Source organism: Chrysoperla carnea, chromosome 4 (genome assembly GCF_905475395.1).
Source record: "Chrysoperla carnea chromosome 4, inChrCarn1.1, whole genome shotgun sequence".
In the NCBI taxonomy this organism is placed as follows: domain Eukaryota; kingdom Metazoa; phylum Arthropoda; class Insecta; order Neuroptera; family Chrysopidae; genus Chrysoperla; species Chrysoperla carnea.
Genome location: NC_058340.1, coordinates 3,652,160 through 3,679,922, shown reverse-complemented (window position 1 = coordinate 3,679,922; position 27,763 = coordinate 3,652,160). Strand labels below are relative to the sequence as shown.

The 27,763-nt window shown below is 29.6% G+C and overlaps 2 protein-coding genes across 3 annotated transcripts in view; both read right to left on the bottom strand.

Moving 5' to 3' along the window:
• The window catches only part of LOC123299027 (sodium/potassium/calcium exchanger Nckx30C), a 181,065-nt gene extending 159,423 nt beyond the window's left edge, over positions 1-21,642 (bottom strand). The window contains exons 1-2 of the mRNA XM_044881162.1: positions 20,638-21,642; positions 4,982-5,005 (exon numbers count right to left, since the gene is read on the bottom strand). Of these exons, the coding sequence (XP_044737097.1) occupies positions 4,982-5,005; positions 20,638-21,435 (822 nt within the window). The 5' untranslated portion in view covers positions 21,436-21,642. The remainder of the gene's footprint in view (positions 1-4,981; positions 5,006-20,637) is intronic.
• A 3,199-nt stretch (positions 21,643-24,841) lies between these two features.
• LOC123299034 (maternal protein exuperantia) lies at positions 24,842-26,997 on the bottom strand. Of its 2 annotated transcripts, none has more exons than XM_044881172.1 (2): positions 26,815-26,997; positions 24,842-26,363 (listed from the first exon to the last, which is right to left on the bottom strand). In XM_044881172.1, the coding sequence occupies exon 2, from the start codon at positions 26,358-26,360 to the stop codon at positions 25,068-25,070; it is 1,293 nt and encodes a 430-aa protein (XP_044737107.1). In that variant the 5' UTR covers positions 26,361-26,363; positions 26,815-26,997; the 3' UTR covers positions 24,842-25,067. The 2 variants fall into 2 exon arrangements, with proteins under 2 accessions (XP_044737107.1, XP_044737106.1); XM_044881171.1 differs by lacking the exon at positions 26,815-26,997 and adding an exon at positions 26,558-26,711 and having other exon boundaries at positions 24,843-26,363.
• Between the last annotated feature and the right edge of the window lie 766 nt (positions 26,998-27,763).

Genomic DNA, 27,763 nt, shown 5'->3' with positions numbered 1-27,763 from the left:
TTTACATGGTAGGATATGAAGAAGTCATAATAAATGTTGATTTTTTAGTCAATAAGTGCTTTTAAAAATGTAACCATTTACATAAAAAAAACTTGTATCAATAATCCTCAAGTTTTAAGCTTTAAAATCATACCAAAATTAAAAACTGTGCATACAAATGAAAAACTTTTTTTGTAAACACACTGACTCTGACAGTTAATTTCTCATGAGCCGTACAGAGACGAGATATGATTTTTTATTTTTTCACAAAAGATGTATAAAAGGATGATTATTTGATAAATCAAATTTCAAATCTTTGGTATCATTTTCAATTTACGGTTTCGTTTCGAATCACCTTTAAGAGTTAACGAGAGAAAATGATAATAAAAAATTAAAATTTAATTTATCAATTAATCATCCTTGTATAAGTCGTTTGTGAAAAAAACTGACTGTGGTAGTTAATTTCTCTTAAACCGTTTATTAGACGTATATAATGATGATTAATTGATTAAAAATAGTTATAATAAGGTTTTAGTAATAGAAAAGACTTTTTACATAAATAAATCAGAAATGGGCCTGGGAATTGGATACTACCAAAAGTCACTTTTTCGTATTAACTCATTTTTCATACACATTTTGAGCAATTCAAATCAATTATTGGGATTTTAAAGATATTCCCTTAACTCTAACTGAACCGACATACATACTAAATCCTCTAACTTAATTTCCCCGCTTTTATAAACGTTGGGAGAGAGTATATAACTTTAGATATACCTAAACATTCACCTTTTACCAGGGTTATAAAACGAAATTAAAGATAAGCTCCACTTTTTCCCGCTGACCTTCAATGCAGTACAAGTCTATACTTTCAGAATAAAAATTTAAATGAATCAGATAGTTACTTTCATAAATATTCTATCATTTTATTATAAAGTTTATTTTACATAATTTTAATTAACAAAATCTCAGAAAATTGGGGCTAAGGAAACAGGAATCATCTCCGTATTCATTATTCAAAAATTCAAAATTTATAGAATAATACAAAAATGCCTGTGATCACATTCTAAATTATAATAGCTTATTATCTTCCCAGTATAGAAAGTCATTTTAATGGGTCCGATTTTCGAAATCGAAATTTTCAATATATTTTTACTTGATTTATGAAATAATGTTTCAAATAAAAAATGTTAGTCAGTCAGTAAAGAATGGCTAAATACTTCTGGAACATACTACAGGCATACAACGAACATTATTGATAATGTATAGGTATAAAATAAAACTTGCTCATTTTAGTGGGCGTACGAATAGCTCACTATTGAACTAAAAACTTTAATGAGGAGTTAATACATTTAGTAATTATAGTAACCACTATTGTTCTCAGTTCTCATGAATTACATAATAATATATTAATAATGTTTAAAATGTTTGAAATGTAGGAGTACATTGAAGTAACGTAATTATTCAGGGAGCCAGCGAAATATTTTTGGGGCCAAAACCACTTGCGGTAGTTTTTTCCTAGGTAGTTGCTATGATGGTGTAATAAAATCTAGTTATCATCAGCTCTGCAGCCACATGAGTAGCTTGGAAAATGGTAGAGTTTTATTCTCATTAACAAAAAGAAAAAATAAGTAAAACCACTGCGGTTGACAATTTATATATTGGTTTAGAATGTGTTTTAAAATGCCATTTAGACTGTAAAAAGACTTTTAGAATGCCATATAAACTTTAACGTGGTGGATTATATAGTCGTAAGATTAATTTTTTTTCCTAGTAAGTCCTCAATAGCAGCTCCGATTGTGATGATTTTTTTAAATTTTTCTTTTTGAATATTATTTATGTCAGAAATATTTTATAGGAGAGAATAATTTCAAGGGGTAAAAGGCAATGTACCGACTCATATAGTCCCCCATTAATAGGGGATGAAATTTTGGGTTCACATATATATATAGAATGCTACTTTATCTGTAAGTGGCATCGCCGTAAATAGTGAAACAGTCAGTAAATCAGATTGTAATGTAACGTATTAACCCATTTTTCAAATTAATTCTATTGTCAACCCTAAAATATAGAAGGAGCTCAAAGAAATCATAGACTGAAACCAGGCCAAAAGCCGTCAATTTTCCATGGATTGGAAGTAAAATATTGCGAATGTTCTGGAAGGATGGGGAATAAGCGAGAGAAATGGAGATGAAGACAGTAACGCGGTTGTCTTTGTTTATAAAATTAAAATTTTCCAGCGACACAGGCGGGTAGGTATTAGTCATATAAATATTATTCCCGATATCAAACGACTGGTTAAAATCTGTCGCTGGCTACCGGACTATAAGAAGTAAGAAGCATGTATTTACTGCAACATTATTTAAACATATTTTACATTACAGATAATATACTTGACTTCGTATATTAACTTTAATATTTAATTGTATTACCACAACAATATTAAGTTAGAAACAAGTAAAACAGTAAACTATTATTAAAATAAAAAGTAAATGTTTAAAAAATTTATTAATGTAAGAAAACTTTAATAGATGCCTTAGAAATTTTAAAAATACGATATCAGACATTATACTTTCTGTATAAAATAAATCTTCGCCGTTAGATAAAACAGGTAAAAAAAGTCATTATAAAATAGGTGTGTTAGTTAAAACAAGCTCTACAATTTTGTAAAGACGGGATAGATGTCTACTACGCCCGAAGGTATTATTTGATCCAAACTAGTCGTAACAGTTTCGTCAAAAAGAGTTGACTGAGCTACTGCCTTTCCAAAAAACGTAGCACAAATCATTTTACTTTTTGGATTTAAGTTAACTCTTTTTACCGGGTTTAATTTACGGTTTTTACCATTCACCTACAAAGAATTATCTATGGCAAAAGAAATTAAGTACCACCAAATCAAAAGGAAGAAATTAAATTATATTTATACTAGCTGTACCCCGCCAGACTTCGCTGTGAGACATTATGGTTGCATGGAAATAGATGAGAAAAATCAAGTAAATTTTATGAAATTTTTAAACCCCCGATAAAAGAATTTGACAATTTCGATCGAATTTTTCGATCAATAACCTGTAGACCATAAACCTGTAATTCTAGCCAAACATGTAGCTAATTAAAAAATGTGCTGTCAAAATAACTATTCAAATATAACAAGTATCAACTAAAACCAAGTTAGTTATTTATGGCATAAACAAATTATACGTCTAATAGCGTAATAAGTAGTACGTAAATAAATTTTTACTAGTCAAAGAAATATTAATTTTTAGTATGTCATATTTGAGCTAATTATTTTTGACGTAGCACCAATTAGAATGTTCCCAGCCATTAAGTAATCCATAAAATATAATCTTATATATAAAATATAGAAGCATGCACAATAAACAATTAGATATGAAAATATATAATGAAAATTTTAAAATATTCAATACATATGTCGTCAAAATAATGACTTTATTTTGCAAATAGTCTACGAATTCAGAGTTTTTAATATGGTTTATATTTTTGACCTTGTTCTACATGGAGAGTTTTCTCATAAAACACTTTCCTTTCTGTTCTTTACTTATTCATACTCTAATGGAAGAAGAAAAAAATTTAACAAAAACGGGTTGTAGCTAATTGATATTTGGCTCAAGAGTAGCATAATGTTTGGGGGGTTGAAGGACGTACCTTAGCAATCCAAGAGTTCCGGATTTTCGAGTAGAATTTAATATTTTTAGAGAAATTACCCATGTTTCGCCGATTATATGCATTTAAATTATTCAAAAAAATACATCGAAATCGACCCATGTCGTTGAATTTATTGAAAGATTGATTCACTTGATGGATTTTATGCAAAATTTCCAATTTTGGAACCATTTTACCAATTATATTTTGTAGCCGAAATCAGAAGACCCGTATTTTTGAATATCAACGCTTAATCGCACTAATTAAAGCTTACAATTTTCAGTTCTATGAAGAAAATTAAAAATTTTACCCTTAGGTTGGGCGGCAAAATTTTAGAGACATACTTCAATTTTTTTTTACATTATTGTTGAGAATTTTTTATCTGTTTAAAAACTTGGAACTGTAAGTTAAAATTTTTACTTTTGGAATTAACTAAAATAACGAATCAATTTAAGTGCTTGATTTTATTTAAATTTTAGTGCTCGAGTTGTAGATTAAATGACATATATCTGAATGTGGGGAGAAATTTTATTTTTTGTTATACTATTTCCAGATAAATTCTTTAAAAACAAATATTTCGGCCACAAAAGGAAAAAATTAGTAAAGTTTTTTAACAAAAATTGATAATTTGTATAAAAAGGGGATTTAGCCAAATCGATCAACGAGATACCATTCTACATTTTGTTTTTTCCAGCAAGTGTCCTAAACACACATGAATCCTAAAAAATGAGTATTTCCTTATTACGCAACCCCACATTAATTCACCGTGCTCAAGATATGTTAAGATGTGCATAATAAAGCTTTGTGCCAAAAACCATTGGAATGCAATTTTGAAAACAAAAAATCTATAATCTATGTGTTGAAAATCCTGTTTCAAATTAATTTTCCAAAGAGATTTAAATTTTGTTCAATTTTATTTCATGCGAGCAGGTAAAACTAAATAAAAGTGCAATTACTTTTTGAAATGCTACTCTAATTGTTTTGGGAGTAGAAATAAGTGTTAAGTGAAAGAATTTCATAAAAAGGGAAATATCCCCCTATCAATAACAAAAATTTGCTGAGAAAAAAGTTTAATATATACATGATTTCTTCGATTCCTGATTTCAGTTGTTAATGATACCGTTTGATTCTCTGAATACATAGACCGATCACAATTACCCATTATTTTTTTTAGAGAAAAATATTTCCCATTTTAAGAGAAATTTTATACGAATACAATTGAATATTTTATTGATTTATAAATATTTGTTGGACATGTTAAGTATATAAAAAAGTTCACAACAAATATTTATTAATTGTTTATGAAATAGTTTTATATGAAAGGGATTAATGATACAACACTCACCAAAGCTTGCGCGGCGCCTTGGTGCTGCAAACAACATAAGCACACATTTAGTACCGCTGATATATATAGCGAGCCTACTTTTTATTGCGTTCACCTTACATAATATATAATATACTATACCCAGTGTATCGAAAAAATATGCCATACTTTGATTATTCAGATGCTTCAATTAAAACAACACCAATTTACAAGCAAACATAGAAATAAAAGAACGAAATTGAATTCTATATCCGATTGATTTGAAAGCAATTAATATATTTTTACATTTGTTTTTTATTAATAATATGATTAATTTGTGTTCTTCAAAATTTTAATAATATGCTTACTAAAATTTAAAACCAAAAAATAATTACGTATACAGGGTTTTTCAGCATAGCTAGTCTAAGGCGTTGGGAAGTTATAAGATAAAACTATATTTTTATAATTAAAAATATAGTTTATAAAATAGATTGGAATGTGGAGAAAACAAATTCCATGTTCCAATTATGAGCTTGTACAAAGCTCATACTTTTGTGCGCAATAAAATCATTCTATTTTATCCTCTCTAATATATTTTTCAATATTAAATTTATACAATGATTTATTGACAACAAAATTATGAGCTTGTCTAAACATGAAATTTGTTTTTTACACATTCCAATGTAAATATATTATTAAAAATATAGTTTTACTAGCTGTGACCTACCCGCTTTGCTGGGCAACATTCCCACTTTCACACCTCCCCCCATATTCCATATCCTTTTCTAGGTTACTATCTATCACCTAACTAAATTTCATCAAAATCCGTTCAGCCGTTTAGGCATGATAGAGCAAAACTCCCAGCAAAAACCATAAAAAAATCACTAACTCAATTCAGTTTTCTGCCTACTTCCTACCCCCTAAGTACGATGACGTGATCATTTTGATCTTATATCCGTTTTTAGGTAACCATCTATTACCTTACTAAATTTCATCAAAATCTGTTCGACCGTTTAGACGTGAAAGAGCAAAAGTCCCAACAAAAACGACTAAAAATCACTAACTCAATTTAGTTATCTGCCTACTGCCTACCCCCTAAGAACGATGGCGTGATTATTTGAAAGAGTAACAGACAGACTGACAGACAGACAGACAGAGTTACTTTCGCATTTATAATATTAGTATGGATGTTATCTTATGACTTCTCCTTTAAAAACGCCTTAGACTAGCTATACTGAAAAACCCTGTACAATACACGAAACAATATAAGGTCAAACTTCATCCATGCGATAACCAAATGAGACATTTTTTTTAATGAAATTTTATTGATTTTTAAATACACTTATCATATATAGTTTTTCTATCGAAAAGTTTTGGTATTTTTTATTAAATTCATTTTAATCAATTTTCTCCATGAACGATTTTTTTCAGGCAAGCCTATACCATTATAGTTACCTACATTGACTTCTCTGTTCATGTGGTATGAACAGATCTACACCGATCTGCTAACCAATCGAAATTGGTATCAGAAGAAAGATAATTTAATTTCAAAAATAATGATTTAGGCTTGCCTGAAAAAACCGATCATTGAAAAAATTAATTAAAATTAATTTAATTAAAAATAGCCATGAAAGCTTTTCGATAGAAAAACTATGATAGGCGCGTTTACAAATCAATAAAATTTCATAAATACTATGGCTCATCTGGTTATCAGATGGATGACGATCGACCTTATACCGTCTCTTAGACTAGGTACTAGACTAGTAAATTTATGGAAATGGTAAAAAACAAAACCATTTGTTAACCCTTTCAAAAATTACTGTGGGCTTAAACTTAAGAAAAAAATCACCAGATCAATTCTGCCTCTTCAGCAACCGTTAATATTGTTTAAAAATGAGCTTCAGCTATGTTATTGATATTGATTAAATATCCTTTCAAAGTATGGCATACACATTTCAAACACCTTGTAAAAATGTATTTTCCATTTTCGATCATTTAGACGCAAATAGCTTTCATACACGTTATTTTCTTTCATAAAGAATGCTTCACGATTCATTTCAAATCAAAATTGTTTAATTGTAGAAAATGAAACAGGTTTCTGTCAATTTCTAACTTTTTTTTTATTAGGAAAGAGTTTATGAAGCTATTTATAATACTTTTGACGTTAAGTAGGCTATTTTTGTAACGGTATGTATGATAATTTTGCCAGAAATCATTTTGCTTTGTCCATTCCTTATTTGATTATTCATGATCTTATTTGATTTTTCAAACCAAATTGGATATACGCATATTTTTGATAAAATAATTGTTAAATAATGTTATGCTTGCTTAATTTTAAATAGTAATTCGTAAATCGGGAAAAATAGACCCGGGAAAAATAAGTCGAAAAATAGACCCAAAATTTTAAGGGGCCTGAAGTATAACTGTAATTACGAGTTGGTTGGGTTGAGTTTGTCGACTATAGAGGAGTTGGTTGGATTCTGAAGTTTTTACCCTTTGCGTTAATAAGCCTACGGTTAGGGTTTGGCTTCGTTATGATAAATATGAAACATTTTTTAATTGAGTAAATTATCAGAAATGCTGCGTTTTCTTTCAAGGAATACCGTAATGTTTTTCTTATGATAAAATTTTAATAGATTCAAGGCATCTTGTAGTTCAGTTTATTAACAATCATTTTCTATAGAGCAATAATTTGACAGACAGTTGGTACCGTCGCGATTGACTTTTTATTTTCTGAAAATACCCATAATTCCCATAAGCCTGAAACTTCTTAAGAGGACCTAAACAATTTTATTACCGTTGTACCTTTTAATTTTAGTACTTTCTAGTGGAAAATGATTCACCAATGATTGAAAAACCTCTTTAATCGAAAACCCAAAGTTTTCACGTTCAAATTATGTTCCTACTCTTAACACCCTTAACATAAGCTCTGTCAAAGCACCGAAAAATCGGGAGACAAACCAAAAAGTCGGGAGATAGTGAAATTGACCTAGTTTTTCCACAATTAAATAATTAAATAAATATGCTTCAAGTAATTGATCTTAATAAATTAATTATCTTTTTTTACTGAACTATGGAGAATTTATTTTGAAATTTTATTTTTACGATTTCGCAAATCTCTCGATCAATTTTGGAGAGGAGGCAATCCTATCTCTGAGGCTCATTAACTTTCTTGTTTGAGATGATTAAAATGTTGGAAGTTGAAATGATCCACGCAAGAACATATATATTAAGGACATCAAAACATCCTATGTCGAGCCATAAGAGCTCGTAGCTGGATTTAGGCGCCTATCTCGGCGGGGTCTAGCCAAAAACAATTGAAATTGTTCAATTGATTGAAAACAAAAGACTGACGATTATTGCTCTCAGACGAATACTGCTGCGCAGGCAGGCACCTTTTTCCTGCTACTCTCTCCACTGTAGTTTTACGTCCTTAATGTATATGTTCTTGGATCCACGTTAGTCTATGTAAACGGCATGCAATTGCCTTTTGCGCAGAAGCAAGTTAAACTCTCGACGCATCTGGATTGCTTCAACATACAAGTAAATTGCATGAATGCGTATATCCAATTATTCCTCCATGTTTAATAAGCATGTTTATATGATAATCTGAAGATTTCGAAAATGAAAAATACATTGAAAATAATGTAAGTGAACTTATTTACATACAGCACAACACTAGAAAGTATATAGAATAAAATAATTATGTACTACACACATGTAAGTATATAAATGTACACTCAATATATGTCAAAAATGCAAATGTACACAAAAATTTTAGGTTATGTACCTAAAGTAAGTAGTTTTGTTCATGATTTATTCATGTGTCTTTTCATAGATAAGGAAAAACATACTTTTTACTCTTAACATTCAATCAATCAATATATATTCTAAAGTGCACGGCTGGCTGGAGAATGGAAAATTGGTTAAATTAAAGATTTCCAAAAAAAATTTAAAATAAAATAAAAAATAAATGCGCCAATCCATATGATTTAGGCTTTTTGAAGAAATTCCATTTAGCAATATTCGTTTTTAATATCTTATAAGTCAAGCATCACCATGAAAAATTAGTTTAACCCTTTAAATTCAGTATAATCATTACCTCACATTTTAGATTTTACAATAAATCAAGTTAAATATATGCCAAAAAAAAACTTTGAAATAATCGTGTGGTTTTTTTTAATTAATTATATTATTCATGGTTAAAATTTTATAATTTGTAAATTGAAACTATTAACGTGTGTATAAAAAGACCATTATCACTACATAGTATAAAACAAAGTCGCTTTCTCTGTCCCTATGTCCCTTTGTATGCTTAAATCTTTGAAACTACGCAACGGATTTTGATGCGGTTTTTTTTAATAGATAGAGTGATTCAAGAGGAAGGTTTATATGTATAATAACATCCATTAAATAGTGGAGAAGTACTGCTATTTTTGAGATAAATAGTTAAAAATGTAAAAAGTAAATAAGTAAAAATGTAGTGTATGAATTTAGATATTCCAAAAATAGCAGGAAATCTTCATGGTATAGGGAAAGGGGGATTGTTTTACTCCAAATTTAACGCGTGCGGGCCACGGGCAGTAATGAATAAATCAAAACTACTGCATCGATTTTAATCACATAGGCTATATATTTTATATCCGTGCGAAGCCAGAGCGGGCCGCTATGTTTTTATATACAACGTTCACAGTTTTTCTGTAGTGTATTTAGTATCAGCATTGCACCCGTGCGAAGCCGGGGCGGGTCGCTAGTAAATAATATTTATAAAAACGCCATCTATATACAGTAATCAGAAGTTACCAAAGATCAGAATCACTAAGTTAATAGTTAATTGTACTTCTTCAATTATTAGTACACTAGCATATACCCGCCCGCTTTGCTGGGCAATTTCTCCTTTAAAACAAAGACTATCACGTTATAGCTCTCACTTATTCTCCGTTTTTATCACAATTTTATGGATTTTAAGTTTTTGGTGGGGAACTCGAACTTTTTTGAAAATGAAGTTTTGCCCATGATACTCGCTGATATTGTAACTTTCTATAAGTTCAATCATTAAATTAACCCGATTTTTATACTTTTTGGATAAAAATTACCCCAACCATTGAGTATCTTCAAATGCCAAAACAAAAACATGTTTTCAGATTATCTTGATTTTATCACAAGGGTTTCGTAAGCACTTGCGTAATACGGTAAAGATAAAAACTATAAACGTGTATGCTTTTACCGTGCATATAATCCAAATTTTTTTTGCAATATTGTAGGAAGAGAAAGCCTTAAGTCATGATCCTTGTTTTTATAATAGAAGTCAAATCTTTTTTATTTCTGTAATAATACTTTTTCATTAAAATATTCAGGTATAGTAAATGATATCCAACATGTTTTCAATATAGAATATTAAAAAAAAAATACAAGATAAACTAACATAGCTCCAAAAAAGCACTTTTTTTTTATTACGTCCAAGGTAGATTGATTAAATAAATAAAATGATGAGTTTCTTTTTACAGTAAATAATTCCAATACCTATTATAACCAAATGACCACAGCAGATTAAGGTAACAAATCGTTTTTTTGTTTTAATGTTTTATACAAAATTTGTATGACGTAAAAAAAGGGTATTTTAATTTTTTATGAATTACGTACTACATTCAACCATTTAAAAGAAAGCAAAAGATGAGCATAGCCTTAAAAAAAACAGACCAATAACTTTCTAACTAGCAATCCATTTTATCTAAAATATTGGTTATTATATAGCTATTTGATAATTAATACAGAAACCTTGTCGTTTGAAAGTACGGATTAATCTGCATCCAATCCGGTAGTTTTGATTTTTTTGCAGACTTGTTTATGATGTAAGTCTAATGAAAAATGCCAGTTTGTGACCTCGAGCGCTGAACGCAACTTTATCAAAAATCAAAAAATCCGTGAAAATTTTGGATTTTGGCGATTATAACACTAAAGGACTATTTTTTTTATGAAACCTTTTCAGAACGTTTTTAAAGTAGACTAAATTTGCTACAATGTGAGACGAGAATTCTCCATTATATTACCTTTCAAACAAAATTTAAAAAAAAACAAAATCGGTTCATCGATTTAGACCCTATGATGCTACAAACAGACAGACAAATGTAGCATTTAAACTTATAACATCCCTTTTTCAGTTCGAGCTTTATTAGATAAAAACTGCTTTATTAGATAAAAACGCATATTGAACAAAAAATGATAAAAAATAACTATAAAAAAAAGAAACCCGATATATTATAAATGTGAAAATCAGGTTGTTTGATTGTTTGTTTCTTTGTTTCGCTTTCACGCAATAACTATTAAATGGATTTGAATGAAACATTACAATAATATAGCTCATACATGAGAATAACACATGAGCTAAAATTTATAAAGATATGTATTTTTTTAAATTTAAAAAACTTAAATTAATTTTTTGACATTTCATAAAACAGGGTAAAGGAGATACAATTTATGAACATCTGTTCAACCAAGGTTATCAGACATTCTTCTTCACATTTAAAAGAAAAATGAAAAGTGATTATTTTGATACATATACTTCTACCTATATAAAACAATCGAAACAGGTTTCAATGATACGGCTGGGATTGAATATACATGGTGCCACTATTTTAACAAGTAATGGGAAAAGAGAAAGGGTTGTCAAACATCGAATTCCAACTATCTTCACTGAACTACTGAACTACTGTTTGATTTCAAACGAGTTCAATTTCCAATAAAGCTCAGTTTTGGCGTTACCATTAACAAAATGTAAGGACAAACAATGCAAGTAGCTGGAATAGTAGTGCATTTGGAATGGTCATAAGGGAAATGTAAGGGTGGTAACTTTTTTAAAAATTATCCTGTCTATATACGTATCTTCGAAAACCTATCGATCATGTTCTTAAGGTCATGAAATGAATTTTTTACACATCTCTACCCTTCCCCTTGATCTTGGACACAGTGCATAAGTCTATCCTTTTAGGGGAAATATGACTAACAACAAAAATGTCACAATTATTTACCTAATTGAATATTTATAAAATTTGTAAAAAAAAAAATAATGAATATTGTAAATTCGATCTTATTGTTTCCGCGTGAATAGACAAATGATTTCCGCTATCAGATTTGATTACTACTAATATCCGGTGATGATACTGCATCGATACAATACTTTGTCTGTGATACCTACACGGTGTTTCGATACAATATTCTGTCTGTTATAGAAGATGTTTCATTCGGGTTTAACTACCTTTATAATTTAAAACTCTGCTAATTACAAACTTTTATTGAAATTGATTTGTTAGTTAATTACGAGTATTTGTGGATCAAATCTTATACTGTATTTGACATGTAATAAAAAATTCGTAGCGCAGGAGCGAATACCTTCAAAGATGGGAAAAATAACAAATTTTTCTTAAAATCGAATATTGCATTTTTAATTTTTCAAGAATTTTTATTTCCAAAACTACGCGCCTAGAGAAAAAAATCTGTACAGTACTTTTTTGCTTAAAACTGACGAACTTGACCTTACTGCCATATCTTCAGTGTCCCTCGCATGCGTAAGACAAATCAATTGATGTAAGATTAATGAAAATCGACCCACGCGTTTGATCTCTAGGGTGATGGGTCACATTTTTTAAGATACTTAACCGCAATCAGAAGTTTAAACTTAGTCTACTACAAATTGACAAATAGGTCTGATTCTGAATATTTTGCCTAGTGTCAGAGATTATTAGAAATATCAAAAAAATTACTGGAAAAAGTTGCTTAGAATATTTTTGTATTGTTCATTTTTTCATTATCCACACTGATAATTATTAAAAATTTATTGAAATATTTGAATTTATAATAGTATTAAATTATCAATTTCTCCAGTTTTTACATTCCATAGCCCACTATTTATAAAATAAAAAAATTAACTTTGATAATAATATTGTAATAATTTTGAGTAAAGACCAAAAATTAATAATGCGAATTTGTTCATAAAAATCGATATAAAAAAGTATTCTAACCAACTTTTTCTAATCATTTTTTTTTCGATATCACTAACCATGTCTGGCTCTAGGCAAAATGTTAAGAATCTGTCAATTTTCAAGTGGCTGAGTTTAAAGTTTAGATTTCTGTATGACTATACAAAATTTCAAATCGATATTCCTATAAATAACGAAAATATGTGAATGTCTTCATCTTAAATGCAGCACACTATATATTTCATATGTATTGGGTGTAAAAATTGTTTGATAATTATCATGATTCTAATGCATTTAAAGACGTTACGCTTAAAATAGACCACCTTGTATATATACGTACCTATAGATTTATAAACACTTTTCTATATTGCGTAGTATTTATGATAGTAATTAACTACTTAGCAACAATACACAAAAGCTTTTGCATGTGACAACAATAGTATATCCGGTAATATTTTAATAGCTGGAACAACATAACAAGGCTACAACTATCTATATATTAATAGTTAGTGGTGGTACTATTACTACTAGTGCTCTCTAGTTACTGTCAGTAGTACCTAATTGTTGTCACTATTAACAAAAAAAATTAATTATAAAATTATTATCTAGTGTGAAATAGGCATTACACTATGTTTCAAAATTATATGCTTCATAACTTTAAAATAGTACGAGCACCAAGGCAATTTTAGATTTAGATAACTCAAAAACGAAAAAAGATATCGAGCTGAAATTTTTACAGCGAACTCAGGACGTAAAAAGTGAGGTCAAGTTCGTAAATGAGCATCATAGGTCAATTGGGTCTTGGGTCCGTAGGATCCATCTTGTAAACTGTTAGAGATAGAACAAAAGTTTAAATGTAAAAAATGTTCCTTATCAAAAATTAAACAACTTTTGTTTGAAACATTTTTTCGTAAACATCACTGTTTACCCGTGAGGGCGCCAATTAGGCGGAAATTTTATAATATGTACTATATATTACTTGATTATCAGTTATGTACGTGTCACATGTATGAATGTGTAATGTGATAAAGAAATCAACACTGACTATGCATGGTATTTCAACAATTAGCTCGGTCAATTGCTTGTTTTCACTTGTTTTTTTATTATGTTTATTTAAAGTCGCTCTGTCCACCCAGATCCTTGGCAACTGCACTTAAATACAACATTTGGATAAACTTATAGGTGAACATATAACAGGCGAGAACATTTGGTTTTATATATTAGCAGATTAGTTTCATCGATTTTAACAATTTGATCGTTTGGAGGCAATGGCGTTCTTCGTTAAGTGTAGTTGAAACGTCGACTGGAATTCCGTGTTGATTTCTGAGTTGGGTGAGTCCTGGGCATGTCTCGATGATGTGGCTTACGGAGGCTGGTTCGTTGCATGCTGGGTATGTTTTGGGGGTGGTCTTACTCAGAAGATGTCCATGAGAGTATGCTGTATATCCAATTCTCAGTCTAGTGGTATAGCATTGGTCCTCTCTTCTCTGAGTGTATGGTCTTGATTCGGTTATTAGACCAGCGAGTGTTCCATTCGTTGGTGATGTGATTCTTTACTGACTTTTTTAAGTCTGAAACAGTGGTTTAGTTAGTAGCTCGCTGTGACGCCTGACTTGAGTGTTAGCCAATGACCATTTTTTGTTTCTTAAAAGTAGAGGGCTTACAAAAAAGAACGTCGTCTCAACCAAATTCTAAGTTATATAGAAGTTGAGATATAAACAGAGATACAGATAAGCAGGGGGGGGGGGGGGGAGTGTTGCTTTAAGTACCAAACTTTGAATTTTACAAAGTAAAAAATATTTTCGTATTTTTTTATCAGTTTTAAGCAATAAAAGTACTCTTGAGATTTTTTCTCTAGACCCTTAGTTTTCGAAATAAAATTCTTGAAAAACTAAAAATACAATGGTTAGGTTACATTGGCTGTCCACGAAGGACACACTTAGGCTATAGAGCCCATTGTGATACCATATATGTGTTACCACCTTTCCGCTGATAATTTCGTTTAACAGCTCCTCAATTTCAGGGGCTGAGTGCACCTCCTTCACGCATCTACCATGAACTACACCAGCCCATCACAACTATTAATTAAGCTTCCCTAACCTAAAAATGCAATAATATTCGATTTTAAAAAATAATTTATTTTTTCAATCTCTGAGATAATTCGCTTAGCTTACGCAGCTCCTACGTTACGAATTTCTCTTTCAATTATAAACATTTATCCAGATATATAATTTAAATTTGAGTAAATTTTAACCAATGTGTACACACACATTTAATTCAACTAAATATATAAATTATATTCAATTTACTTCATAATTGTTTTTATTTGACTAAAATATTTTAATGATGAAAGGATATGACGTAATTTTATGTTAGATAGAATATATTTTATTTTTTTTTTTTATTAATTGGTTTACTTTAAAAAATATTAGTATTTATAAATGGAAGCTAACATTCATTTTTTTGTTTTTTTTAATTTTTTAATTTTTTATTACTAATGATATAATTATTCTGTTTATATTCCAAAAATATTAAATGAGTTCTCTTACATCAAGACACCCGACACCGCACCAGTACCTACATCCCATTATTCACATCCCATCATTCAATTAAAATGTTTATAGGAAGCATTTTAAATTTAAAATATTTAATGAAAAGTCCGAAAATATAGTTTCACTGTAATATAAACTTGACAGAAAGTAAACATTACCTAATATATAATGTTAACTTTATATATTGCATTTAATGTTCCCGAAGCTGCCAGCCGAAGTTGCTTAGGTCAGTTTAAATTGTATTTAGGTCAAATTTTAGAAATTTATTAATTTTTGAACAAGTTAGACAATAGGGAAAATTCATGAAATTTAAATTTGATTCAAATTTTTTTTCCCGTAACTTTATTGGCTGGACATTTGATCTAAACTATTAGTTTAGTAATTAATATATTTTTAATTACTTAAAATTAAGAAATAAAAGTACAAATTCAGCGAAAGAAATTCAAATTTCTAAAACGGAAATCAAATTTTAAAACGGACGTGACGTCATAGTATGTGGTTTGTCCAAAGAGGTTTTATATAATGTTATTACTTCTATGGGCTTGTCACACTTGTTGCCATACTGTATGATATTTATTATGTACTTATATTTTGTATGATATTACCATGGATATATACTATAATTATTACATCCGTGGGTATTACACCTGTAATACTAATCGATTAGTAGTAATGTGACTTACATAATAGTAGATTTCGATAATTCTTTTTCCTTGGATAGAGTATATTTCGAAGTTGGTACTATATTCGATTTAAATGCTAATATGTCAGCACATAAGTAAGTATTAAGAATAAGATGAATATTTAAACAATTTGTAAGAGAAAGATAGAGAAGAACACCTTTTGTTACGCTAGCGCTATTTTGGTAGGTTTTTGAGTTATAATTTGCTTCTTCAGATCATAGTTTACTTCCACATTAAGGCGGGTGACTCGCCAGTAATAGAAAAAAATAAATTAGTAGATAATGATCCGAATTTTTAGTATGTTATAGTTAACAAAATATATTATTGTATAAAACAAAAATTTGGGTCAAACTCTCTTAATTGAACGGTAAGATACCCAAATTTTTGTTTTATACAATAATATATTTCGTGAACTATAACATACTAAAAATTCGGATCCTTATTTACTAATTTATTTTCTCTATTATTGCCGAGGGACCTTCCTTAAGACTTAGAATTTCGAATGTTTATATGAAAATATTTCTCCAGTTTTTATACAACCTATATATTTGTAAACATTTTAATTGTACCGTTTAGTGACCCCAAAATTATAATTTATGCATTGGCATGTTTTTCATTATAAATTGAAACATTCATAGTTACCTATATCCACAATAAGATAGGATGAGGTTTGGTAGTTTATACGGTTATGGTTCTATATTTATACACACAATAAAAATCTAAATCATGTATTTTTTAAACGAGAGTATTAATAATTGATCAGGACTGTGACGGAATGAGTACAAAAATTTATGTCGTATTTTTTGTAGAACAATTTTAAACAGAGTTAGAGATTTTTACAACATGAATTACCCATATTTATTATCTAGAAAGGTAAGTTACTTGTAGTGAATTTAGCTTGCACGGGAAAAAGTCATTATATCCAAGCAATTCCCACTGTGTGCAGCGCAAGCAGTGATGGATTTAGGCTTAGGCCCGTGAGGCCCGGGCCTAGGGCGGCAGAATTTGAAGGGCGACAAAATGCCAAAATTTTAGAGTCACAAAAAAGTAAAGACAATCAATTATAAAAATTGGTTCAGAATAGTTTTTATAAAAAATTTTCGATAGGAAATATTATAATCCAATTCATTAATCTACTTCTCAATCTGTGTGGGTAAGATGTTAATTTTTTAATCGATCAATTATATTCTTTATCGAGTAATGTTCTTTAGTTTCTGTTCCTTTAATGAGATTAATCTCACGTGTATGAAGCATTTTGAAATTATTTAATCCAAATGACTTCTCAATTTGTTTTTAGTGTGAAATAAAAATATCGAAGATATGTATGTCCCTGATTAAAAAAAAAAGTATAGAGACAAAGAAAAAAGTATTGGTTTTCTAGTCAATCTAATATTTTTTAATACTTTTTTCTTTGTCTCAATATTTTCAGGGGTATTGAATACCGTTATAATTTTCATTTAAAAGTGCCAGAACATTTTTTGTTTATAAAAATAATTTTTTATGAAAAATAAATCCCGTCTTTATGAAAATTTCAATTTTTTTGATAATTTATCTCAAATAGACACGAAGGAATTTTAAAATCTTGCCAATAAACTAATCAGTAAGTATCCTGATGATTTGGAAGAGACGTTAGGCAATGAATGCATTCATTTACATTGTCAACTCAAAGATTCCTTGGCAAATATGGAAGATGTACGCTCAGCACAAAAAATATGCAATGTATTGCATTCACGGAATCTTCGAGATGTTTATTCGAATGTGAATTGCTCTCCGTATTTTTTTCAGTATTCCGGCTACAAATTGTTCAGGAGAAAGATCTTTTTCTACTCTTAAAAGGGTAAAAACCTATTTACGCCGAAGCATGAGCCAAGATAGACTTAATGCACTTGCATTACTGTCTATTGAAGCCCAACTATTCCAAGAAATTAATTACGACGATATAATTGACGTTTTTGCACGGACCAAAGCCAGGAAAAAGAAATTTTCAAATTAATTAATATTAAAAGAACTATGAATTATTTATCTGTCTAAAGTTTATATATATATTTATCTGTCTTGTTTATCAGTAATATTTAAAAAATTATATTTCAATAAATTATGTTAGGTACTTTAAAATTGAAATGAAAATAATAACAAAAATTTAAAATTTTATTTATCAATTAATCACCCTTGTAAAGGTCTTTTTGTAAAAAATTCATATCGATTCTCTGGCGGTTTTATGAGAAATTTGTCTTTTTTGATAAAACTGGCTTTGATAATTTTTTATAAACCGTTCAGAGAATTGAATTTTTCATAAAAGACGTGTAAAGGATTGATTACTTCATAAATAAAATTAAAAATATTTTGAATCATTTTCACGATATCAAAATAGATTGAAGAATTAAAATGAGATAAAAAAAATTAAAATTAATTTATTAATTAATCACCCTCGTATTTTATGAAAAATTCATATCGATTTTCCGTACGGTTTATGAGAAATGTTCCCTTTTTTTTGGTAAAAACACTGACTTTGATAGTTAATTTCTCCTAAACCATTCACTATATAAATTTTTCACAAAAGACGTATAAAAGGATGATTAATTGATAAAATAAAATTTCAAATCTTTGATATCATTTTCATTTTTACGGTATCGAAATACCGTAAATAAATAAATAAATATTGTTAAGTTATGGGTATAGATATTTATAAAACGAAGATTGCTAAAATGGAATATGAAAATCAACACTAATGGTATAATAATGAATAATTAATTATAGTTGCTTGTATATATTATGTAAAAAGGTTCGGGTTCGATATAATAATAATAATAATAATAATACATTATGGGTACTTAGTTTTGGTTTGAATATTTGGTTGGCTTAGCGTTGACACTATATTCTAACTACAACATGACATACTTATTGTGCATTATGACAGTAAACAGTAATAAAGAAGAAAAGCTGCTTTGCATAAGACATTGTGTGTAGATACTTTTACAACTTACAATAATATTACAAATAAATAAATAAAAAAAATAGATATTTAGACATCTTATAGAAATGACGTTTACATTTTACAATAAAACGTTCACATTTCAATTTACTTCTTATTATTATTCATATTTATACAGGGTGTCCCCCCCCCCTTAACTATCGCATTCAGATTAATCATTTATAAAGATCATAAAATTGTTATTTGTATTTTATTTCCAACTTTGATCATGAAATGTGTTATAACTTCATGAATGTAGACGAAAAATAAAAATAAATTTTTTTTTATATCTCATTTGGTTTTCGAAATATCGAAAGCTAAATAATAAAATAAAATTTTCAAATTTTCGATATTTTAAAAATTACCGCAGATATCGAATAATTTTATTCTTACTTTTCGTCTTATATGGTCAAGTTATAACATATTCCACCATCAAAATTGAAAATATATAAATTTTTTTAAATTTGTGTCGTCACTATTGTGCTCATGCTTCGTTAATTAGTCGGGCACAACGGATTTTTTTTTGTTTTCGATAATTTATTAAGGTTTTAAGTTTAATTTAAATAGTTTTTTTTTTTTAATTTGTACTAGACTAGTTTTGGAGAAATCTATGAAAACATATCATCCATCCACCGTTTTCCCATAAGACCAATGTTAAGGAAGTTCCCTCGGCAGTCATAGAAAAAAATAAATTAGTAGATAAGGATCCGAATTTTTAGTATGTTGTAGTTAACGATACATATTATTAAATCAAAAAAAAATTTGGGTATCTTATCGATTAATTAAGAGAGTTTTTATTAATTAAAAATACACTAAATAACATAATCCTCATATCATGCTATGTTATTTAGTGTATTTTTAATTAATTAGGTAATTACTCTCTTAATTGATCGATAAGATACCCAAATTTTTTTTTTATTTAATAATATGTATCGTTAACTACAACATACTAAAAATTTGGATCATTTTCTACTAATTTATTATTTTCTATTACTGGTGAGGGACCCTCCTTAAATATGCCTACTTTTGAAGTCATTTATTTATTTAAATAATCGGGCAACTTCTTAACTTAGTTCAACTTCATATAAAAAAATCTAGCCTTTTCAAAATTGCCCTGGCGCTCGTACATCCTTAATTTTTAAATTTACTACAAATTATATAATCTGATCATTTTTTTCCCCATTTTAAATTGTACAATTTGTAATTTTTCGAAAAAAATTTAAATTTTTTTACTTTAGAACATCAAAGGTAAATATTACTGCAAGTGTTTACTGCAAGTGTTTCGATAATAAATTTGAGTAAATTTTATTTTCTAGAACTTGTACTAAAATTATGAAAAGTAAATCTCTTTTTATGGGTATAGGATCGTAAAATTTCTAGACACGTTTCTACTTACAATTTTAAGCTTTTTATCATCACTGTATTGTCTGTATGCAGTAATTATGGGACACCCTGTATTATTTAAAAGTACATATTTATATAAAACAGAAGATATAGGTAGATAGAATACACTTACCGTTGGCATAAGTTGATCTGTACTCCGTACTCTAGTCACCCTGTTCCTATACAAGTTCCGTTTGACACACCTCTCCACAGGTTGATTCCACTTCATGAAACTGACATAGGCCAAATAGAAAGAAAACAAAATCAATGCTTCATACCAATAAATAAGATTGTCTCTGAAGAAAAATATCAATGTTATAAGGCTTGCTGAATAAAATGAGCAATCCCGAAATAATGGCCACCAAGTTAATGTTAAAACACTGCGTGAAAATAACGCGCACATTCCAATCACGAATAAGATATTAAATACTGCGGAACCCACAATAGTGCCGATTCCAACATCATCGAATGATACAAATACACCTATTACGCTTGTAAACAGTTCTGGGGCAGAACCCCCAGCTGCCATAAATGTAGCGCCAGCTACATCATCCTGGATTTGCAGTTTTTCGATGATAACGTCCAGTGATGGTACAAAGAATTCATCACAAACAATTGCTAGTGCCACAAACATATACACAACACCCACAATATGAAAAATAACTGCGCCTCTTCGCCGTTGTTCCAATGTGAAGAGATCTTTTGGAAATAGTGGATCCTTTTCTTCAACAGTTGTATTTCCATATAATAAAGTTGTATCCTCCGCCAACTTGTCCAAGTCTGCGGTATTGTTGACAGTTTCTTTTGATGACAACAGATCTTCTGGATCCTTTTCGTCGTCTTCTAGATGAAGATGGCCCCATTGTAGCGAGAGGCCAACATAGAAAAATAGAGCAAGGGTTATCAGTAATTGCCGTGAAGAAGGTGTCATTGTGCAGACGACGGCAAAGGTTCGATGTTAGGCTGGGTACAGGTGTTTGCCTCAGCTGCAGGCATAGTTCGCAGCGCTGGCCGGGCTCGACTGGTGCTTCACGATGTAACGCGTTATTCACCGGAGGGGGTGGAGCACCGTTCGATAGCCTATCGAACAGCGCATACGCGACGGTATTGCTGCACCAACTCGCGCACCACGAACACATACATTTCTACCATGCGATCATCGTAAAACCAAATGCTATATAAACAAATATTATGCCTACTCGGATATGAATACGCGCATGAACCAAATACAATACAAATATACCTACAACAGTATTTTGTATTTGTATATGTGACTGTGACTGTGATGATGTGATCTACCTACTAACATAACTCTATAGTCTATACTCAAACTATAGTCTGGTCAACAAATTCAATTTGGTGAAATATAGAAATATAATGGTCTTAAAAAAATATCGGTGCAGGTGGTAGCTTGTTGGATTAGGAATGATGTCTGGGAAATTGTGCCAGAAGCAGAAGCAGGTGTTCGGGCCATCCAATACCTGTGTGCAGGGTCACAGAGGCTGATCGTGGTACTGTCTCTGTCCGGTTAGGTGTTCGATATAAATGTCACGTGACCAGCGGATCGTGTCTGACGCCATCAACCGTGTCATGGTCTGCGTATATTTTGGAGATATTCCCAAAGACTTCGCAACCCTATAGTTCTGGGCTAGCCAAGGCCCGAGCGAACCAACGACAAAAGCATCCAATGAGACCTTATAGCCTTTCGAGGATAACTCAGCAGCAAGTTGGTTATATTTATCGAGCTTTTGCTGACGAGCCACCTCTAGGGCATCTGGGGCCGAATCCAACAAGCTATCATTCGTATTTTTACGACTATACTAACATAATTCTATATTTCTCCAAATTGAACTTGTTAACCAGACTACTATTTGGATGTGTGTTTGTTTGTTGTATTCATTTAGAAAACTATACATCTACAATTTACATCTACAGTCTACGACGTACATACAGTAGTGCTACGTTCATACTACATGCTATGCTACTATACAATACAATACATGCTACGATACCAACTGATGTGTTCATGTGTTGATGTTTGTTGAAAATTTACAAATATTTTTATTTTAATCACTAAAACACAAAACTAGGACTACTTAACTCTACTATATTATAGCTGTAGGAGTATAAAGCTTGATCATGACACAGTTATTATTCGAGTTCGAATTCTCTATTCAAACAGAATTCAGTTCAAAATTGTAATCGATTTTATTCAAAAAAATTATCACTATTGCACTTTTAACTTAAATTAACTTTTCCAACAACAATTCAATCTATTATAATCTGGGGGGAAGAGAGGGGGTCTTTTTAATAGTTATTCTACTATTCGGGTCGGTTCGTTTCACTTACAATTTATTTGATGATAACTTTTGATCAGAGATTATTAATATTAATTAACTTGCAGCTCCAATTCATTAATAGCTATACTAAAGCCTATGTGGCCGAGTGGTCTGGGGCTATATACTTTATCTCCGGTTATCTAATTAGACTTAGGCCGCGGGCTCGAATCCAGGCAGCGACGGTGTGTACAATTATAATTAATGGAGGGCGGTAGAATTCATCACATTTTCGTCGCTTGGATAAGAACGAAGTTACCGAGTTACCGACTCCACCCACATCATAAAAGTATTTGTATATATGAATGTAATTTAATAAATAAAGATTAACTAATAATGATATGGATGGCATCTGTTATTGGGATATATGTCAGAGCAACGGGGATTAAACCCAATTATTATTATTATTAATAGCTATACTATGCTTAGAAATCGACATACCTATAAATAACGAAATTATTAGAGTGTTTTCATCTTAAATGCGACACACTGTATATTTTACTGTCTGAAGTAATATAACCAGGGTCGGATTTAAACTTCTGCCGCCCCATCATTGAAAAACCACTAAAAGTTATATAGTTTTGATATCTTATTTACAAAAAAATTAAAATTTCTAATGTATTGCTAATAATTTATTATATACTTTGATATATAACGTAAAAGAATATTTGTTTTTGTTCTTAGAGTTATACATTTTGCACTCAGCTTGAATCATAATTATATTATAATAATTTTTTTTCACAATTATCTAAACTTTGCATATACGATGCATAGAATAGCTAAGCTATTGGTCTATTTGCAAAAATAACTCAAAAACATTATTAATTTTTCCAAAAAAAAAAACCAAATTAAAATTTTATGATTCCAGCAAATTAAAAAAATCAAATATTACCATTTCAAATCTTCTAAGAAATTAATTAATTTAATTATTTCGACTTGACAAATAATGTATGAGTCGAATTTCTTGAATTATCTATTAAATGAAGTATGATTAATTAAAAGAAAAAAAATTTCTATTGAGAAATTTTGATGACAATAAACATGTTTTTTTCCACTTTCCAAATTTTGCCGCCCTGGGCACTAACCCCGACTGCCCCTAGTGTAAATCCACCGCTGAATATAATAATGTTTAATTCATGTACATTATTCTACAATTTTTACCCACGAACAATAGCCATAGTATTTTCTTTGTAATTACTTTAATCTTGTAGATAAAACTCGTGATTGCCTCAGCTTTGGTCATTTTTCATCCAGGCAATCATTTTTTACAAGGAGATCATCCACTTTTAGAATGAACGACATGATATTTAAAATATCGTTTTTTCTTTATTCCATTTTGCCCTATGAACAATGTGTGTCCCATGAACAAATTTGTAATACCAACAGAAAAATCCAGCCCAAATAAAATGTGCGCAAGAAAAACTTTTCTTTAAATATATTAAAAGAAAGAACGATCCAGTAAAATAACTGAAAGAAATTGTCAACAAAGTTAAACTTGAATGTCAACAAAAGTGAATTTCCTTTCTGAAACCCGTCTCTAAGTCGAACTCAATTGCTTACACAGTTCGATTATCATAAAATTATCCCATTTCTGAAAAGTTTTAATCAAAGTGTATGAAATGGAATAAAAGAAAAGAGATACAAATCAATGAGATCTTTTTAATAATTGCAAAAAAAATATTACAAGATAATTTTTAACAGCGCCATATTACAAAAAAAAATTTATTTTACTTAAAAAATAATTTCTGGCACACACATACAAAAAATCAAAGATAAATATTTTTTGAATCAAAAACAAAAAAATAATTTTGTTTGATATATTTGCATTGCTCCTTAAATAACAAAACGAAAAATAATATTAATAAAGTGTACAATTTCTTAAGAATTAATTAGTAAATTAATTAAATTTTTTTATACAACTCAATTGACTATTCCACATTAATACAAAATCTAAAGTAAATAATATAAATAAACTCTAATTTTAAATAAAAATAATAATTATGTTCAACAAAATTAACGAAAAAAAAAAAACTGACTAAAGAGAGTATCACATACTCGAAAGATATCGAAAAATTAATTAGCACCTTTTGCTATGAATCAAGTAAATTAAATATAAATGCATTTTATTCAAAAAAAAGAAAAATGCAATTTTTTTTGATTGTAAATGATCGAAAGAGGAAAGAAAAAAGCATGTAAGTAAGGCACTTTCTTCTATCCAGAAGAACAATTATTTTGCAGTAACAGTTTCTTCGCCTTGACTTCGTGGAGTGTTATCACTACTGATCGGTGAGCCTACATCACTGTAAGCATTACCAGTTGTTTCAGATGATGATTCACCCTTGCTAGTAGTATCGGGTGTTTCGGGTGTTTCTTCTTGTTTATCCTCACCATTAACAGTATTTTTTGTAGTTTGTTCATTTTCTTTGTTTGTTGATTTTGAAGTGGATGTTTTACGATTTGAACGTGGAGCTCGTGGTTTTGGCTGTAATGGTTTCTTTTCTGGATCAAAATGACATTCTAACATTTCTAATAAATCTTCGCTTTCTTTTTCATTTGCAAATTCAATACGATTCTTTAAAATTTCAGATAAACCATCACGACCATTCGATTTCCATGTTGATTCCAATTTTTCGTAATCGATATTCTTTTCAGCTAATAAACGTCGCAATCGACTAGCAAATTGACGTTCCACACGTGATGATTTTAAAAATGCACCAAATACTGGACGCAAAGTGTTTTGGCATTCTAATAATTTTTTTAATGTTGCTAAGTCATTGATTTCGTTGGTTACAGGACGTGTATATTCCCGTATTAATTCAATCATGTTGTTGGTAGCTCCAGTACAGTCACCGCTGCCTTCTGTAACTAAATCTTGTCGTTCAGCTTGTGACAAATGTTGAACGATTTTATATGTCAGTCTTGCTCTCTCAGCAGCATTATCTAATTCCGCTTCTTGATCTAAAAGTACGCGAGCTAACATTTTCAATGAAAATGATTTTACTGTTTTGGCACATTTATTTTCGGCTACTTCAAAACTATTTGCAAAGCCCTTTACAACATCCATAAAGCGTTCTAACAAATTAAATCGACGTAATGCAACTAATAACATTGGCGGTGCTGCTTTTCGTGGTTCGTGAAAAATAAGAATAATACCGTCTGTTGCATCGCCTCGAATTTCTTCTAACCAAGTTATAAAATCCGTTAAAGCATACATTTCTGATTTGGTTTTTAATACTTTATTAGTTTTAGAATCTTTAAGCATACGAAATTTACCAACGGTTACAACGCGAATATTATGTCGACGTCGTGCTTGTGGATTTAAATCCACAAACGGCATTACATACTGTGCAAATTCTGAACTTGGTGTATATGCTGCTATTTGACATATTTCATCAATCAATCGTCGACCAGATGTATCAACATCCCATGCCACTAACCGGTATCTACCTGGAGGAACTGAACTCTCAGTACTTGATACACCGTTCACCACAGTTTCACCATTTTCTGATGTCGAAACCATTATCTACGTGAAAAAAAATTAAATTATTACTAAAATGAATTCAATTTAAATTTGATTTATTTTAATTTAAATCGTAAAAAACGAAATAAAAAACACGTGGCTTGCATAAAATTACATATGGGTTCTTAATAAATTCTCGAATACATCATTTAATATACACGCCCCACCCACAACTATATGGTAAAATGGTAACTCACCTCGAATTATTTTATAAATGAACGTTTTTTATATGTAAATTAGATAATTATATGCAAATAATTTATTTATTTAGAATGTTATCTGCAGTTGTGAGGTTGTTCGAATGTCATTAAATAATTTTTAACCACACGTGTATCCAGACTTTACTAAAAATTTTCTTCACTACTATTTTAGTAGGTGGGGATTTGCCGATACCGGAAGAATGATTTAACACTGGCACTAAATTTAAAATTAAAAGAAAATGAATAATAATTACCTTTTATTATTACTAATTAAATAATTCTTGAAAATCAGAACACAATCACAAAATTAATGTCTGCTGTAATAACAAATGAATATTTTCAATAATTGATTAATTCTTGTTATCGGTTTTCTTTTATCAATAGAATATCTATGGATATATCCAATGTACACTATGAATAAATATATAAATTCTATAAAGAATTCATTCCCAAAACGGAAATGTAGTTTGTTTTATTTAAAACTATTATTTAATTAATTTTTTATTTTAAAATATTACAAAAAATGTATAAAATGTCTGATATAATTTATTACAGACTTTTTACAGGTTGGTATCAAATCACAGATATGGGTGTTTATTTTTTATACTAGTCGCTAGGTGGCTATATAGTTTATTTCAAATAACTTGGCCTAATAGTTTATTCATCATTGTCGTAAATGGTTCAATAAATTACAATTAAAATAGTAAAATAATTATTGCGCGCGAAATTGGCCTAATAGTTTATTCTTCATTGTCGTAAATGTTTCAATATATTAAAAAATAGTAAAATAATTATTTCGCTCGCAAAATTACTAAAATAGTACAGAACTATACTTGATACGTTTTATCGAAGGGAACCCTGGTGGAAAAAATATTTGAAAAAAGAATAAGTCTTAATAAGTCTTAGGAAACTCTGAAAAAGTCTTAGAAACTTTAAAAAAGTATTAAGAACTCTGAATAACTCTGAATTAGACTTGTCCGAAAACGTTGAGAAATTCAAAGTTCCTAAGACTTTTTCAGAATTTCTTATTCTTCAAATATTTTTTCCACCAGGGAACATTTCAAAAAACAAAGTACATTGTTAAAGCACATAGTTTATTTTAAGTAGTTCGATCTTTTAAAAATATAAATTCGAATCAATTAAATTATACTATTAGACTCGAAAACACACTTTAAAATTCATAAAGTTGGTCTCGATAAAAGG

Coding starts and splice junctions, on each gene's coding strand:
- LOC123299034 (XM_044881172.1), bottom strand. CDS start 26,360: ATGGTTTCGACATCAGAAAATGGTGAAACTGTGGTGAACGGTGTATCA.